Source organism: Sminthopsis crassicaudata, chromosome X, assembly GCF_048593235.1.
Source record: "Sminthopsis crassicaudata isolate SCR6 chromosome X, ASM4859323v1, whole genome shotgun sequence".
Lineage (NCBI taxonomy): Eukaryota > Metazoa > Chordata > Mammalia > Dasyuromorphia > Dasyuridae > Sminthopsis > Sminthopsis crassicaudata.
The window spans coordinates 2,069,513-2,086,615 of record NC_133623.1 but is presented as its reverse complement, the minus strand read 5'-3'; the positions used below and the strand labels follow the sequence as shown (position 1 = coordinate 2,086,615).

The window sequence follows — 17,103 nt, the reverse complement described above, 5'->3', positions numbered from 1 at the left end:
TCTCTGGGCCACACCTTCTGCAGGGGCAGGAGCAGGAAAACGCCACCAAGGGCCCCCCTTCCTCCTTGCCTCCCACTCCACCTCCTTCTCTCTTTCTTCTTTCCTCTCAGTCCTTAGTGCTCTCCTCCCTCCGTTTTCCTCCTCCTTTTCCTTTCCTATTCTTCTTCCATTATTGGCATTTCTAAAACAATATTGAATATTTTAGAAAATGAGTACCTCAAGCCAGGAGCCTGGCCCTTGGGTTTGCTAAAGCTCCCAGCCTTCCGTTCTCAGTAAATACTGCTCTGCAAACAAGCCCCCCCCCCCACGCACACACACACACACACACACATTTACACACGCACACGCACACGCGCACACACGCGCACACGCGCACATGCACACACACACGTGCGCACACACACGTGCACACACGTGCGCACACGCCCACACACACGCGCACATGCACACACACACACATGACAACTGTAACACTACACGTCCATATGCAAAAACTGGCCTTGTGAGAAGAGGAAGTCAGAGGGGGCAGATTCATGGTTCCCACTTGTGCCCCCATCCCCAAGCCCAGCCCTTACCATCTAGATAGAGGCTGCACAAGGAGTAGGTGCTCAGCACCACCCATCCCGGGCCAGGGCTGACAGGGTAAGGTCAGCTCAAGGAGACAGGGTTCAGTTGGTCACTCCAGTCAGGTTACCACCATAACAATCCCAACCCAGGTATGTGTTTGTGTTTGGGGGGGAGGTCCTATAGAAAACCTGGAAGGGGTGAGCCAAGGGTCAAGCGAGGAAGAGGCAAGGGAAGGGAGAGAAATCACTGTCAAGGAGATATTAAAAGCAATTATTTTTTTCTTTTCAAAGAACAGTAATTATGGCTCAAATGCAAATTGTATTTTGTGCTTGCAACCCGTTTTCACTTGAAAGTGATTAGACCTTTGACCAAAGAAAAGCTAAAGTATACTTCACATATTAGATAGTTTTAAAAAAGAAAGAAAAGAAGGGAGGGAGGGAGAGGAAGGAAGGAAGGAAGGAAGGAGGGAAGGAAGGAGGGAAGGAAGGAAGGAAGGAGGGAGGGAGGGAGGGAGGGAGGGAGGGAGGGAGGGAGGGAGGAAGGAAGGAAGGAAGAAGGAGGAAGGAAGGAAGGAAGGAAGGAAGGAAGGAAGGAAGGAAGGAAAGGAAGGAAGAAGGAAGGAAGGAAGGAAGGAAGGAAGAAAGGAAGGAAGGAAGGGAAGGAAGGAAGGAAAGGAAGGAGGAAAGAAGGAAGGAAGGAGAAAAGGAAGGAAAGAAGGAAGGGAAAGGAAGGAAGAAAAGGAAGGAAAAGAAAGGAAAGAAGGAAGGAATGAAAAGGAGAAAACCCATCCAAGTGCTTTGCAAACCATAGAGCACTTTGAGATATCATATTCCTTCATGGTCTGTCATGGTAAAAATACTGATTTATCTTTCTTTTTTTTTTTTTTTTTTTTTTTGCTGAGGCAGTTGAGATTAAGTGACTTGCCCAGGGTCACAAAGCCAGAAATATTAAGTGTCTGAGACCAGACTTGAACTCAGCTGGGCCCTGATTTGCCATTCTTTGCCACCGACAGCAAGGTGGGAAGGAGGCTACCTGGAGGCCAGTTTGAGTATGAGTGAGCAGTGGAGGATGACCACTAAGTTTCAGGCCTGAGAACTGGAGATGTGCTAGTGCCCTGGAAAACAGTAAGGAACTGAGGAAAAGGGGAGGGTTGGAGAAGGTAAGAAATCGAATGAGTTCTGTAGCAGACATGTTGAGTTTAGCATGGCTACGGGGCGGGCATTTGGCAGCTGGCCATGTGAGACGAGTTCAAGACAAGGATCAGGTCTGGTTAAATAAATCCGAGAATAATTTGCACAGAAATGATCATTAAACCCAGGAGAGCTAGTGAGCTTAGCAACGGGGATGGTGGAGAGTGAGAAAAAGAGCAAGAACAGAGCCCATGAATAGTGGACCGGACCTGAGAGAGGAGCCAGCAAAGGAGACTAAGAAGAAGCAGAGAGAGAAGAGGAGAACCAAGGGGGTGTGGGGGGTCCTGAAAATCTGGAGGAGAAGGAATCCAGGAGGAGAGAGTGATCAGCATAGTCAGAGACTCCACAGATATCAAGACTGAAAATTGGGGGGGAAATGTCATTAGATTTAGCAAGAAAGAAAAAAGAATTTTAAATGAAAAATAAAATAAAAATAATATTTTTAAAAAGACGTAGCAAGAGCTCACTGGTCACTTTGGAAGAGCAGTTTCAATGGAAGGAAGAGCTTAGAGAAGCGAGAGCTGGCAGCGAAATGGCCTCCATTTTCTCCATCAGGCATGATACAAAATGAAATCCTCAGGTGAGAGGGTGGGAAGAGATTCAGTCAGACTAATGGAGACAAGAGTGAAACAAAAGGGAAGAAGAAAGGAGCAGGGAGTTAGAACAGCCACTTGAAATCCCATTTCAAGGAAGAAAATGTTTTCCTGTGTGACTTTGAGGACACGACTGAGATTCAATGACAGGAATTCATAACAGACCCAGAAGTCAGTCCATTTCATATGCATTAACAGTCATTGATAAGCACATTTCAGTGTAAAAAGAATTATACACAAAACCACAAACTTTTGATAAATGATTTTTGTTTTTAAACATGTCAAATTGAGGAGGGAGGAAAATAGTTCCTTTCCCTTCCCTTTCTTCCCTCCCTCCTTCCCTCCCTCCCTCCCTTCCTCCCTCCTCCCTCCCTTTCTCCCCTCCTCTTCCCCTTCCTTCCTTCCTTCCTTCCTTCCTTCCTCCCTCCCTTCCTCCCTCCTTCCCTTCCTTCCTTCCTATTTCCCTCCCTTCCTCCCTCCTTCCCTCCCTCCCTTCCTATTTCCCTTCCTCCCTCCCTCCTTCCCTCCCTCCCTCCTTCCCTTCCTCCCTCCCTCCTTCCCTTCCTCCCTCCCTCCTTCCCTTCCTCCCTCCCTTCCTTCCTCCCTCCCTTCCTCTCTCCTCCCTCCCTTCCTCCCTCCCTTCCTCCCTCCTCCCTCCCTTTCTCCCCTCCTCTTCCCCTTCCTTCCTTCCTTCCTTCCTTCCTTCCTTCCTTCCTTCCTTCCTTCCTTCCTTCCTTCCTTCCTCTTCTCTCTCTCTCTCTTTCTTTCTTTTTCTTCCTTCCTCCCTCCCTCCCTCCCTCCCTCTCTTCCTTCCTTCCTTCCTTCCTTCCTTGCTTCCTTCCTTCCTCCCTTCCTTCCTTCCTTCCTTCCTCCCTTCCTCCCTTCCTCCCTTCCTCCCTCCCTCCCTCCCTTCCTTCCTTCCTTCCTTCCTAGGAAGGAAGTTTCTAGTTCTTCCCTAATACAAATGTGTGCATCTGTGGGTTTTCATCTCTCTTTGATCTCTGGGATGTGCAGCTGTGCTGGTAGCAGAGCCGCAGAGGGTGGGCGGACAGACTTTTGGGGCCCAGCTCCCAAGTGCTTTTCCAAAATTCACAGCCCCCCTCCCTCCCTGGAGCCTGCTCGGCCACAGCCCTGCCAACCTGTGTGCCTTGCCTCTCTTGCCATCTTTGTGAATCCAGCAGGTGTGAGGTGGAAGCTCAGGATCCTTTGCATTTGCACTGCTCTGCTTATTAGCGCCTTGGAACATTTGTCCATAAGGTTGCGGACAGCTTGCTTTGCTTTGGAAAGCCTGGGCCTGTCCTTCATGAGGCAATTTACCTTCTTCCTTCTCCATCCAGCAGCTCAAGAGGAAGAGCCGGAGCGCAGCCCTGGAAGGACACAGGCAGCTAACTGACCCCCTGGGAAGGAATGCAGGGGGGGGGGGGGCTCCTTCTAGGATCAAAGGCCGGAGCCCATTCTTAGGTTCCATGGAAATACGATACAAACAAAAGACAATTGAGTGACGGCAGCTTGGGCATTTTGGGTAACAGCGTGAAAGGGGGTCCCAAACATACTCTGACTCCTCCCTCCCCGACCCTTCTTCCCCCAGGGACTCTCCTGCTGCTGGGTCTTTTTGGAAGCAGCAGCCACCAGTCCTGTCCCCTGGGGGAGTTCCCTTGTGGCAATATCAGCACCTGCCTTCCTCAGCTCCTTCACTGCAATGGCCATGAGGACTGTGCCAATGGGGCCGATGAGGAAAACTGCGGTGAGGAACCCGAACGCGAGGCTCTTGTGTACTCCCACCCCTCCTCCTCCTCATCTTCCTCCCCCTCCTCCTCTTTTTCCTCCCCCCCCTCCTCCATCCCCCAAGCTGCCCAGACCCTCTGACACTAGAAACCCCAGCTGCTGCCCGGAAGTCCACTAATTCAGGCCACCTTCTGTTTGTGCTGGGGAGGGGCCCTTCCCTTTGAAGAACAGAAGTACTGGAGGGGAGATTTTCACTCTCCCAAGCTCTGCCACTTGCCCCACCCTCCCCGCTTCCCTCAGAGGGCCTTGGTTTCCTTATCGCGAAGGGTTGGGGGCACATTTGGGTGATTTGAATGTCTTCTTCCTCCCCTGACCCGATCTTTCCAGTGGACAACAGTGGATGGCCACACCTCTTAGACATGCTTCAGAGAACGGAGGGAAGCCTGCTGAGGCCTGAAGAGGGCCTACCGGAGTGCAGTGAGTATCCGCCGGGCTTGGGGCCCCCCTGCTCCAAGCCCAGTCCCACCCTCTTCCCGCCTCCCCCCATCACCTTATCCATAGAGTCCCAAGGCATTGAGTGCCAAGCTCAGAGTCAGGGGTCTCTGGCTGCAAGTCCCCACCACATATTGACTGGGTGACCCCGGGGGAGCCTCTCGGCCTCTTGGTGCCCCGGGCAGGCTTCTAAGACTGGCAGGAACCCAGACTTCCCCGATGTCCCCCAAATCATGAAACTGGACCAAATAAATAATAGCACTAGTACTACTGCCGGAAACCTCCCTCCTGAGACCGGCCCAGCCAGGCTAGAGCCAGAATATTGGCTTCTGTTCTAGGAAGCCCAATGACAAACTGGGATGGGAATGGACTGGAAATTTCCTCAAGAGGAAGAAAGGCCTGCATCTGGAGTGTGGGCCCTGGCCTGAATTCTAGCCTTCCCACAAACCACCTGTGTAGCCATAGGCAAGACACTGAAGCCCTCTGGGATGTGGCTTCCTCTCTTGTAAACCGAGTGCAGCGAACCCCTCCCACCCTAAGGTCTTTGCTCCCCTAAATTGGTGCTATTGAATCAAAAAAGGAGAACCTTCTTGGGAACCCAGGAGGGGTTCTCAAGCATCTGCCACAAGGCAAGGAGATTATACTTCCGGGTGCCTTCGGAATGGAGGGAAACTAGGAGGGGCGGTCCGGCAGCTGGCACAGCACCAGGCAAACGGTAGCGTCCGGGGCCGATGGCTTGACCACAGGGGTGTGGGACGTAATGAAAAATGAAGCTGTCCCACAGTAAGAAAGTCCTATACTGAAGGGAGAGGGGTGAGCTCCCCGTGACCAAGGTTGGACCTCAAAGAAAGGATTCGTTATGTCCCGGGCGGGCCCTCCCAACTCTGCCATCTGAGGCTTTGCTTAGATTGGGGGCTCGCGGGCACCTTCGCTTCTTCTGTCTCAGAGCCTGTGCTCAGGCCGGGCTCTATGGGAGGCCGCAGAAAGGGTTCCCAGGTGGCCTTTGTGCAGTGCTTTTTGTCACATCTTCATTATCTCCTAATTGCCTGATCATTTTCTACATTTCTTTTGTTAAAGAGGCATGATTTGCTTAATAATTACAGGCTGGGAATCTCAGAGGGCCTCCAGGCTGCCCTGACATCCCTCCCACGCGCCAGCCTCCCCTGCCACGAGAGAGACCCTAAAGGCCTGTTTCGCCCTCCCTCATCACAGCAGCCCCGTGCCTGGTGCCGATCACTGGGAAGGCTTTTCTTCCAGGGGCTCCAACTGGTCTCCGTGGCCCGGCCTCTCGGCCACGGCCCAAGCGCCCTGCTTCCTGCCAGTCCTGTTCGTTGCCAAAGCTGCCCCTGGCTTCTGGATCCTTTCTCTGCTATTTCCAGGGCATAATAGGCAGAAAACACTTAGTGTAGCGCCGGGCCCAGAACAGGTGCTACATGATTGTGATGATGATTATCATCATTAGTGGCCCATCAACTTGTATTTCTGGAGCACTCTGAAGTGGGCAAAGGCCTTTCTCCACAAAAGCCCAATTAGGTAGAGAATGGCAGGCTCATTTTCCTTTTGCACATGAGGAAACTGAGGCTAAAAGAGGTCAGGCCCCAGATTCCCCCGCTGTGACTCTGTCTATTCCCCAATAAGCCTGTGGCTCCTCTCTCTTATTCCAGCTAACTTTGGCATCTTCAAATATCCACCAAGGATATATTTCCAGTTTGCTCTTGCTCCTGGGGCCATGAAAGTAACTTTGGGCTCCTTTCTTTTCTTTCTTCCTTTTTTTTTTTTTTTTTTTTTTTTTTTGCTGAGGCAATTGGGTAAGTGACATTCCCAGGGTCACACACAGCTAGGAAGTGCTAAGTGTCTGAGACCAGATTTGAACTCAGGTCCTCCCGAATTTAGGGGCTGGTGCTCCATCCACTGCGCCCCCTAGCTGCCCCTGTGCCTCTGGCTCTTGAAACTCCTGGAGCAAAGAGCAAGCTTGGTCAGGGCCTACAAACCCCCTGGGGAGAGGCCCTGTGGGAGCCCAACCCCAGACTGGGTGGGCTTCTGTCTAAAGACCAGGAAAGGGATTGTTTTCTTTCCCACACACATGGGAGTCTGTCAGAGTTGAGACTTCAGAGGTTGAACCAGAAGATCCTGGAAAACGTATACAGTCGGTGGCTGTCCAGGACAAACATTTCACAGGTTACGTATAAGATTGTCCTGTGGGTGCACAAATCCCCCAGTGATAGCCTGCCCTCAAAAAGCTGGCCATCGAATGGAATTAAATTCAAACTTAAATTCAGCAGCACGAAAGGGCTACGGCAGACGGACACGGGGCACAGGAGATGTGTACTTTTGCCCACATGCCCACTCGCTGCTACACACCACAAAGGATCATTCTCATGGCCCTTTCCCCCATCCGCACTCACCCAGGCCCCTGCCGAGCGCCTCCTCCCAGGCACCTATGCCACGGCCTCTCCGTGGTACGGGGAAGATGTTGGAAGAGGATCTGAGTGGAGGCTGCTGAGCCTCTATAAGAGTCAGTAGGCAAAGGGCCGGGGCCCTGAGCTCACCGGGGCCCTGAGTTTCCTAGCAGACCCTCTTTAGAGTTGAGCTCTCAGGCCCCCTCCCATGAATCCCACTCCCACAGGTGTTTCCCATCTCTGTACTGCCTTAATCTACCCCCAATATCCCACCCCTGAGAAATGAATTTGTGTCCATTTTATGGAAGAAATGGCAAAGGTATCTCAGAGTCAGCTCCTGGGGCTATAGACGCAGAATGCTCTTCCTGGTCCACACTGCCTCAAGGAAGGGAGATGGGAGGGAAAAGCCCACTTTGGCAAGTGACCTGGACCTGGGCTCTCAGCCTGGGAGAAGCCAGCCCAGTTCCCATAGCTAACTGAGTCCCGGCCCCACCTTCTGGCCACTACCCTGGGGCTAAGTGTCTTGGAGTCTCTGACGCAAGCTAGGGCCACCTATCGGGCCCCAGCTGCCCAGAACAGTCCATTACTACTTGGGCCTCCCAGGGTTGGGGTAAAATGGGACCTGAGGCCTACAATTCTAGCAGGGAGACAGGGGGACGGAGGAAATGCCCTCTGAGGGAGGTGGGGACAAGCAGCTGAGGAGCCCTTTTCTGGAATCCCCCTTGAAGCTTCTCTTCTGGAGCCCTTGGGCCTTCTGTTCTCTCATGGCAGGCCTGGAATTCTACCCCAAGGGGTGCCAGTGCTGGGGGCAGACAGTCGACTGCATGGCTCAAGGCTTGACCGAGGTGCCCATGGTCTCCAACAACGTGTCTCTTTTGTAAGTCCCAGGAGTGGCGTTGGGAGGATCGGAGGCTTCAGGGCTGGAGATCTGGGTAGCCAGGGCAGATGGCCAGGGCTGCCCGAGCATGAGCTCCTCCAGCCATCCCCTAGAGCTCCAGGCACCTTCCTGGCCGACTCTCAACAAGGAACACAAATGGGGCAGGGGGGAATTGTCACCCAGTCTCCATCCTCCCCACCCCCAAATAGGATAATGTAGCAAGACTGAGGGGGACGGCCTGTTTCCCCTGCCCCTCTCCCCGAGAGTCCTCCCTCCACGTTGTTGGGCCCAATTTGGGAGGGTTCTATGAGCCCACTCATGCAGGAGAAGGAGGTGGCTGGGGCTGTGCAGAGGCCTTCCTTGGACCCTTTTGTCTCCTCATCTCCAGGAACCTCCAGGATAATCAAATCCTCCAGCTCCGGGAGAACCAGTTCGTTGGCTACGAGAACCTGGAAGGGCTGTGAGTAGATGCCCCCTTCCCAGAAGGCTTTGCTGCTCCCCTTATCTGTGTGGCCCTGGCTGTGCCATCTTTCTCATCCTTAAGTTAGCTCCAGCACAGGCTACTTCTCCCAGCCCTGTGCCAAGTTCTCCCCTCCAGCCCAGGACAGTAAACAGCCATGGCGGGGAGTGCTGGGTAATTCTGAGGAGGCACCTGTGCCCGCCCTGGGCCTTGGCTGTTTGACCGCATACCTGAGCTTATGCACTGTACACCTCTACTTCACTGAGTGCTCCCTCTCATCCCAGTGGTCCGGAGGGCCTCTGTCTGCCTTGGGGTGTGAAGCTGGGCCTGGGATGAGAGGGCAAGGGTGGAGGGGAAAGGCAGGCTCTCTGCTGCCTGTGACTGTGGCCCAGCAGGGGTCTCCCATCTCTCCTCCCCCCTGCTACTTCCCAGCCCTTGTTCCCTGTGGGCAGCCCAAGGGCCCCTCTAAATCCTTTCCCTCTTGGAGCTGAAGAAAGTACAATAAAAGGGAGCTCTCGCCTCCATCTCCCCCTCCCACCCTGTCACCCTGGAGCTCAGGCAGGGAGAAGGGCGGGTGTTCTTCCGGGATACTTGGCCTGCTTCAGTGGTCCTACCCAGGTGCCTTGGGGAGCCCCCTTGGCATACTGGGGAATCAGATGTGCAGCCTCTTTTAGTCCTGGCTCCAGCCACACTAAGTCAAGTCAGTAAACATTCACTAAGGTCAAAATCTCTACAGAGCGCCGGGAATGCCAGAAAAGGAGGCAATCCGAGCCTCCAAGGGCTTCCCTCCTAACAGGGGGAGACATCAAGGGAAGCTTGGGGAAGGTACGCAGGAGGGGCTTGGCAGAGAAAGAAGCCTGAAGAGGAAGGGGCAGGGCAGAGATGCGGGCAGGGTCAAGGGCACGAACCAGAGAGGAACAAAGGATCAGGAAGAGAATGGCTGCTCTGTATATGGGGGAAGAGCACCATAGGTGGGATGGCAGTGGCTCTGACTGGGTCAATGCCAATGAGTGATCTTTACCTGAGAAAAAAGACGCTTGGGAGGGGGGAGCGTTCATCCAGGTGGAGAGTCTGGGAGCATTCATCCCGGCGGGGAGGGGGCGTTCATCAGAGCAGGGGAAAACATTCATCAGGGCGGGGCGGGAGCGTTCATCCAGGCAGAGGCTCACCACATGGCAGGCGTGTTGGCTTGTCTTCTTGGCCCAGAAGGCAGAGCCCAGGTAAGTAGCTCCCAGAGGCTGCTTTGGGCTTGTTTGGAAGAAAACTTGCTAGGAACAAGAGCTCTCCAAACTAAGCATTAAGGAGCTCCTCAGCACTCTGAGTCTCTCCCAGTCAAGTGGGTGTAGATGCCTCTAATGGCCATTCTGCCTCAGAACAGGTGAACAAGTAGCCAGCTCCTTCCCCAGCCCCAGAGCTCGGCCGTGAAGAGCTTTCCCAAGGATTCTGGGCTGACATCAGTAATGCACCTCCCAGCCCCAATCTCCTCAGTGTGGCTGTACCCCCCACCAGTGCAAGTCCCATCTCACCCTCCGCTTCCTGTCTGTGATTTGGGCCCATGCACAAACCCTCCTCAAAGGGGCTTCCTGACAACTTCGAAGGCCTTCTAAACTCTCGGCCTATCCCCCCTGGTCCAGCCACAGTGTGGACTTTGGGCTGCCCATTTCATATTCTCCACTCTTTCCACCTCCCTTCCTAATGATTCCTGAATGAGTGTTCTGGACCACTCCCGGCGTACGAGGCAGCTTTGGGAAGAGGAGCCTCATTACGTACCTCCAGCCCCACTGCCATGTCCTCTCATCACCTACAGTCCGGATCCTTGAGAGTGCTGAGATTTATAGCCACAGCCTCATTTGGAAAAGCTTGAGGTCACTCAAGTTCTGTACGGTTTCTCAGACCCGACCTCTGGTCCCGCTCTGGGCATCCATAATAATACTGGGTAGCCCCTGGTGATTCGTGACTGTGCCCCTACTGTATGCTGTCCGATTATTGTTGAATAGCGTTATCTGCATCTATCGAGGAATCTTGTGTCCACCATATGCGTTGGAGACCCTCATGGAGGAGGCTCTCCCAAAACCCGATGCAATTTTGTAGGCAGGAAATGGAAAACTCACTAGGGTCTTAGAGCTTCAACCAATACTCTGATAGTAAGATGTGGTTGGCTATTGATATATATATATATATATATATATATATATTTTTTTTTAAACAAAAAATGGCTGTTGCCTTTGTATATTTTCCTAAAAGATAACCTGGTGGGGAGATCAGATGGATCCCATTTTCCAAGCGATTTTACAGAAACAAAAAGCAGCGTCTAGCTCAGTTGCCAATGCCTCCTCGGTCATCCTTTTGTTGCTGTTAGACTGTCTGCGATTGTTTCCATTCATTTGGCATCTCTCCCTCTTAGACAGATCCTGGAACTTGTTTCTGGAGTGCCTTCCAAATTGTGCCCCGGAAAGTGCGATTTCTCCTGTGTCCTCAGTCACACTCACCCATTCTACCTATCTTCTTAAATGTCATCCCCCCTTCTGCATAAGCATAGAGCTGCGAGGTCTTAAGAGTCAAAAGGGGGAAACTGATGATGAAAATTGATTTCTGTAAAAGGTTTCCCTATATATCTCACAGATGCTTGGTAATGTGACTTAATAGGCTTTCCTACCAAGTTTTCTTTAGGCCCACGCCCCCCCCCCCCAACCCCCAGCACTGCTTTTCACTGTTATGTGAACCTTCCATTTTCCACCCCCTTCCTTGGACTTTAAACTGGCTTCCACATCTCTTGATGAGTAGATCAAATCTTTGCTGGTTGTAGTTTCCATTCTCTTAGTTTTCTCACTTGTTTGGCCTCAGGAAAACTTGCCTAAAGAAGAACAATAATCAGAGTTGGTATCTTTACTTTTATCGGTTTCCTATTTTTGAGGGAACAACCTGTTCACCTGGAAACTACTGGGATTGCTTCTCAAACTTCTCTTTACCTTTGAATTGGGGACTCATTTGTCTCAGCTGATCCGTGGTCTGCACGGGACTCCCCCGTCAATAATCAGCCATCCTCGGGTTATAGCTGATGGCTATTCACAGCTCACCCTACTGGGTGACTTTAAATTCTTCTTGAAGAGACTATTAGCTTGTGTGCCTCAAAGTCCCCTGTGTCATCTATGAACTTTGGCATCTTTTGTCTCCAGATCCTAATCCGCATTTTCCAGTCTTCTTTCCCCTCCTCCCATGCATCTTTGCACGAAGGCTCGCCAAGCGTCAAGAGGTACACGTTGATTCGATTTGGTGAACTTGTTTCAATTCGCCCTCGATTTTCTCCACTTTTTCATCCTTGGTAAGCTACAATCATGCTCCTTGTGTTGATCTTCTTCAACCTCCTCACGAGTACCGGAGGATGAGCCAGATAACCAAAGAAATGAGTGGTCTCATTTCCTGTGACCACCGGGCACCCAATGAAATCAGCTCCTTTGTTTTTGTTCTCTGAAGCATCCTGCCATTTGGCAGCATCCACTTTCTGGCTCCTGCTCCCTATCTAAGCTATAATGTCAATATGGACATGCTTCAGTTCCACTGGCAGCATTTCAACTTGCTGATCACCGAACAAAGATCTCGCAGGCGGAAGATCAGAAGTTAATGTTTTGTGCCTAATGTTAAGGATCGCCCCACTTTTAGAATTTCCTCTTCTTTTTCCACCTCGGGGGCCATAGCATTTGCTGGTTTTCTTTGCCTTTTCTATCTTCCCCACATCTCTTTTCTCCATTCCCCTTGTCACCTTGCTCCCAGAGTATTTCGGCAGCCTCTTGCTTGGCTTCCCTGCCTCGAGTTTCCAGCCCCATTGTACATTCGACCGATGAAACCCGAGTCTGACCATGGCATTCTCCTGCTCGATAACTCCAGTGGCTCCCTAGTGCTTCCAGAATCAAATAGCAAATCCTTGGTTAGGCTTTCAAAGCCCTTCACTGCCTTCTGGTCCTTTCTCCATTTCCTGATTTACTCCACCTTACTCCCCTCCCTGGGATACGATGACCCCGGTCTCCTGGCTGTTCTTTCCAGCGTCTGCCAACTCTGAACACTTCCCCTGGCTGTGTCCTGGGTCTGGAATGCTCTCCTCCTCATCTTCACCTCCCGGCTTCCTTTAAGTCCCAGCTCCAAGTTTCCCTTCCTGAAGATGCTTATCCAGGCCCTGCCTGATGCTGGGCTCTTCCCTCTTTTGATTCTTTACACTTTATCCTCTAAGTTGCTTGTCTCCCCTGTCAGACTTATCAGCTTCTTGAAGCCTTCCTTGTCTCACCCAGCATGCCTTGCTGTGTGGTGAGTACTTGGTGAAGGCTTACTGACTTCACTCGCCAGGAAGGCCGGACTCCTCTGGGTTTCTGAAGTAGGGATCTTGCCTTAGAAGCCACTGAGTTCAGACCTCCTTCTTATCATATATAAAACTGAGGCCCACTACCACATGGCTGGTAAGCCCGCGGGCAGGATCTGAACCTGGGCTCTGGGATTCTAAAGCTGTCACAGCAGTGCTGAGGCGCTTCTAAGTTGCTTTCTTTTGTCCACCAGCTTCCTGCAGAACAACGGTCTCCAATCTGTAGCTCCCGGGGCGTTTACTGGCTTAGTAGAGCTAAAAAAGCTGTGAGTAATCAGTCCCTCCTTGGGTGGGGATGGACAAATGGGAGCTGGGGGAATGGGCCCGAGACTGACTTTCCCAGGTGAACAAACCTGCCTGGGAAGGTAGAGCCATGTGGGGCACAGGAGAAGGAAGCAGGAAACTGGACTTCCTCAGATCTGGGAGGGTGATGGGGGAGGGGGCCAGAGAGATAAAGGAGGGGCCAAAGCTGAACCAGCTGTGAGTGTCCTTTCTCTGGGGAAGGGGGGGGAATGAGGTGGAAGCTTTTTGCCAAAGCGGCCCCAGCCTGGGTCTGAGTGAGATCCGCTACCCCAGGGCATGATGGGAGCCTACTTTGGCTTTCTCCCAGAGGACCATGCTCTCTATCATCACTGACCCCAACCTTGCCACCGAAGGCCAGGAGGAGGGAAAGGGGATGTGCTCAGAGACAGGTGGCTTTGCCCCAAACTGAGACCCCATTTCTCCCTGACCTCAGGTTCCTGAGTCACAATCAGATTCACTCCCTTGCTCCAAGACTCTTTGAGGACCTCTACCAACTAGAATGGCTGTGAGTTACTGAGGGGAAAGGCGGGATAATTTGGGGGTCAGAGGTCAATCCACTGTGGGGGGGATGGATCCCCCAGGGAGCAGAGATGACTAGGTTGGACTCAGCCATTACTGAGTCCAGCTGACCGATGGCAGAGGGGAGGATGGGGCGGTGCCTTGGGTCCCATCTCCATTTTGAATTTGCTGTCAACTCTGGAATGGGTCCTCTCTGAAACTCAGTTGTACCCCGTGCCCAGATGGCAGCCACCAAGCCTCATGAGAAGGTAGCTAGGAAGCACGGTCCCTCTCTCCACTTGTGCCGAGAGTGAGGCCCGTTGGCCGGGCCCCTGGTACCTTCTGACTTCTGTTTCTCTCCAGGATGCTGGACAACAACAAGATCACGGAATTAACATATGACACCTTCCTGGGGCTGACGTCCCTGTATTTTCTGTGAGTTCCAGTCCTGTCCCCCCCCTCCCGGAGTGCTCTAGCACCCTGGGGAGCACGGAGAGTGTTTGTGTATATGTGGGGGAGGATGCATGTGGGGGGGGGAAGGAGGAGGGCACCTTGGCCACCCTGGAGAGAGATGGGCTCAGGCCCCAACTGGTCACTCAACAAGGCTGCTCCTGCTTCCCACATCACACGTCACGCCATGCACAGAACAGCCATGCACCTCTTTCCTGTGTCAGTGCCCTCTGCTTATCAAGACTGGGTGGTTCCCAAAGGCAGACACAATGTCTGATGCTCTGGATCCCCCAGGACACTTCTGCACCGATCATCCCTTCATACCCTCCTTCATTCCACAAAGCTATTGTCATTTTTTCCACTGCTCAGTGCTTGACACTAAAAAGGAGACAGAAACAAATAGGGCCTGGTCCCTGACCACAAGGGGCTCACGGCCTCTAAGGGGGTAAGACAAGTAACTGGACCGCACATACAGTGATTAGCACCCAAGACAACACCACGCGAGGGAGGGGGTATTTCTAAGGAAGGAGGCATCACTTCCCACCCCCTCACACCAGAGCTGAGCCTCGAAGGAGAAGCCAAAAATATGTCCAGGGACTGAGGTGGTCTGGAGGACAGAGGGTAAGTGGAGAGGCCCGGCCTCCCAAGCTGGCCAAGGCGCCGCAGCAGCGCCGGATCCAGGGACCGTATCTGGTAAATACTTGAGAGACACCACCCATTGCTCACCTCCACGCGATGTCGAGCTGTCGCTGCCTCTTGCTGCACATCAGCCGGCCTGGCTCCCCCCCACGCCTGCCATTGTCTGCCATTGTGTGACCGACTGTCTTTCACCGTATGAAATTTGCTGCTGTCTGTAGTTGTCTGTCTGTCACTGTGTGCTGCGCCACACCTAGCAGTCCTGCCACTTGGGCCAAGCTCTGTGTTACTGGGGAGAAGGGGAGGGGACTCTGTTGTACTCAGCTAGTCAAGGAGAGCCACCGAGCGAGCAAGTTCAGGGGCTCGAACTGGTGGGATGGGGCCCAAGTCGAGTGGAAGAGATTGAAAATCCCCGAGACAAGAGAGACTGTCCATAGAGGACAGCAACAAGGATCCAGACAGGATGGAAGGCAGGTGATTGTTAAATAGCAGAGGGAGGTACCCAAAGGTACAACGGGCTACGAGAAAGACCCCAGCTCCTCCTCTGGGCCCCAGCCATCAGGGGACCAGAGAGAGACTGGAAAGAAGGGCCAGGAGGCTCCAGGTCTTCCAGAGAAAGGTAAGTTTGAGAGAAGGCACATGAGAGCATGAGCTGTAGGATGGGGGCAGGGGCATTCCAGAAATAGGGACCAGAGAAGAGGAAGGACTGGGGAGGACTTGGGGAAGCTGGGGAGAGCTACAAAGGAGTTTTCCAAGTGAGTTCTGAATCCCGGGGGGGGGGGGGTGAGGGAGTTCAGCCACCGGGAACAGCAAGCACGGAAAAGCAAAATCAGCTCCCACGTTCAAATTGAAATGCCCTGCCAGGTCTTCTTGACCCGGACTCCGAAATAGGAAGAACACTTACTCACTGTCAACAGCCGAGGGGATAAGTCACACAAAGGCTCGATTTTGTCCTTAGTGACGAAGCCTTCGTTGGCAAGTGGCCTTTTGAGCATGAGTCATTTCCCACAGGTACCGAGTACATGGAAGCACACGCTCCTGCTGGGTTTCCAACCATTCAGTCGCCAGCCTTAAGAGACAATTTATTGTGTCCTCAGGCAGAGCCCAGATTTCCTCATTTGTTAGTCTGTCACTGGTCCCGAGGGCTCAGCCAGAGGGGGCTCTTTGAGGTCTTTGCCTGAGATCCTGGGTAAAAGAAGGGATACAAAGGCAGGGATTAAACAGGATTGTCCCCTTAGTCGGAAATGAAGGCTCATTTAATCTACTGATTGCTGGGATGATTGATAAACATCCGTGGATTGCTTGGGCCGGCCAAGGCAATGGACTTAAGGCCACGGAGACCAAGGCGGGCCCCGTCTCTGCCCTTGGGTACCTGCTTCACCATTAATCCCCTGATGATTCCATGTGTCCCATATGCCACGGGCCTCGGGCCGGCTGGACAGCCCCGATACCCCAGAGCCTGGCAATGAGAGGCCAGCACTGGGGGAGACGCGATGCCTCCCAGACCGCGGCACTTGGGACACATCCCTGGTCACCCCGTGCTAGTTCCAGCTTTGCCTGGATGATGCATTACTCTTGTGGTCCATCTGTTGCCTCTCACTGGATGGCACAGAATCATAGGATCAGTGCCAAGAGGGGACCTTGGTTTAACCCCCCAATCTTGTAGAGGACAAACTCTCCAGGAAGTGAAGGACACGGCCAGAGACAGCTGGGTATGAAATTGGCAGAGTCAGGATTTAAGGCCAGGCCCTCAGCCTCCCGATTTAGCCCTCTCTCCACTGATTTCCAATACACGTCCGCTCTCGATCGTCTGGCTGCCACTGTCTCCCATCGTAACCTGCCGTGTCTCCCATTTGCCGGTCCCTAGCTTGGTGTGGTCTTGATGAAGGACACCGTCCGCCTTTGTACATTGACTCTTTCCTTTCGTCTGTTGGGCTTTTAACCGTTTGCCATTGTAATGACGTTGTCTGACACAGAATCACAGACTCTCAGAGACTTAGAGCAGAGGAGCCTCCGGAGCCGGCCCAGTCCAGAGCCAGATCCCCATCCACAGCAGAGCCGGCAGGCACCCCTCATCATCGGCCAACATCTCAGCCGCATCTCTGCCATTGTCCTCTCGAGTCTGGCTGCCCGCTCTCATTTGATCGGCCCCCTCATTTGCTGTCACTGTTTCCCCGTGTCTAATAACTCACGCTGGCTCCAGTCCATTATCTGTCTGCTCTCATCTGCCTAATACAATCCCGCGGGGTCACACACAGTTCTGAAGTGGTGGTGGGGACTTTGTGTTTTGGTCGTTGCCATCGTTATTAACAACAATAAGCGTAGCTGGTGTTTCTAGAGGGCTTTGAGCCTTCCAGAGGGTAATACAATATCTCGGTGGATCTTCATGACAATCCTGAGGTAGGTGTCATTATCATCTCCATTTTACAGTTGAGGAAACTGAGGGAGACAAAGATGAAATGACTTGCCCAGGGGCTCACAGCTCAGCTAGTGTCTGAGGCTGAATTTGAACTCAGTTCTTCCACACTCAGGGCCACTGCCCATGTCCCAGGTTATTAGTCT

General features: G+C 52.7%; 1 protein-coding gene across 1 annotated transcript in view; it reads left to right on the top strand.

The window, feature by feature from the left end:
* The window catches only part of LOC141548303 (relaxin receptor 2-like), a 39,600-nt gene that overhangs the window by 9,745 nt on the left and 12,752 nt on the right, over positions 1-17,103 (top strand). Inside the window, exons 2-8 of the mRNA XM_074277081.1 lie at positions 3,939-4,094; positions 4,463-4,552; positions 7,738-7,843; positions 8,232-8,303; positions 12,849-12,920; positions 13,391-13,462; positions 13,819-13,890. Coding sequence (XP_074133182.1) covers positions 3,939-4,094; positions 4,463-4,552; positions 7,738-7,843; positions 8,232-8,303; positions 12,849-12,920; positions 13,391-13,462; positions 13,819-13,890 — 640 coding nt within the window. The remainder of the gene's footprint in view (positions 1-3,938; positions 4,095-4,462; positions 4,553-7,737; positions 7,844-8,231; positions 8,304-12,848; positions 12,921-13,390; positions 13,463-13,818; positions 13,891-17,103) is intronic.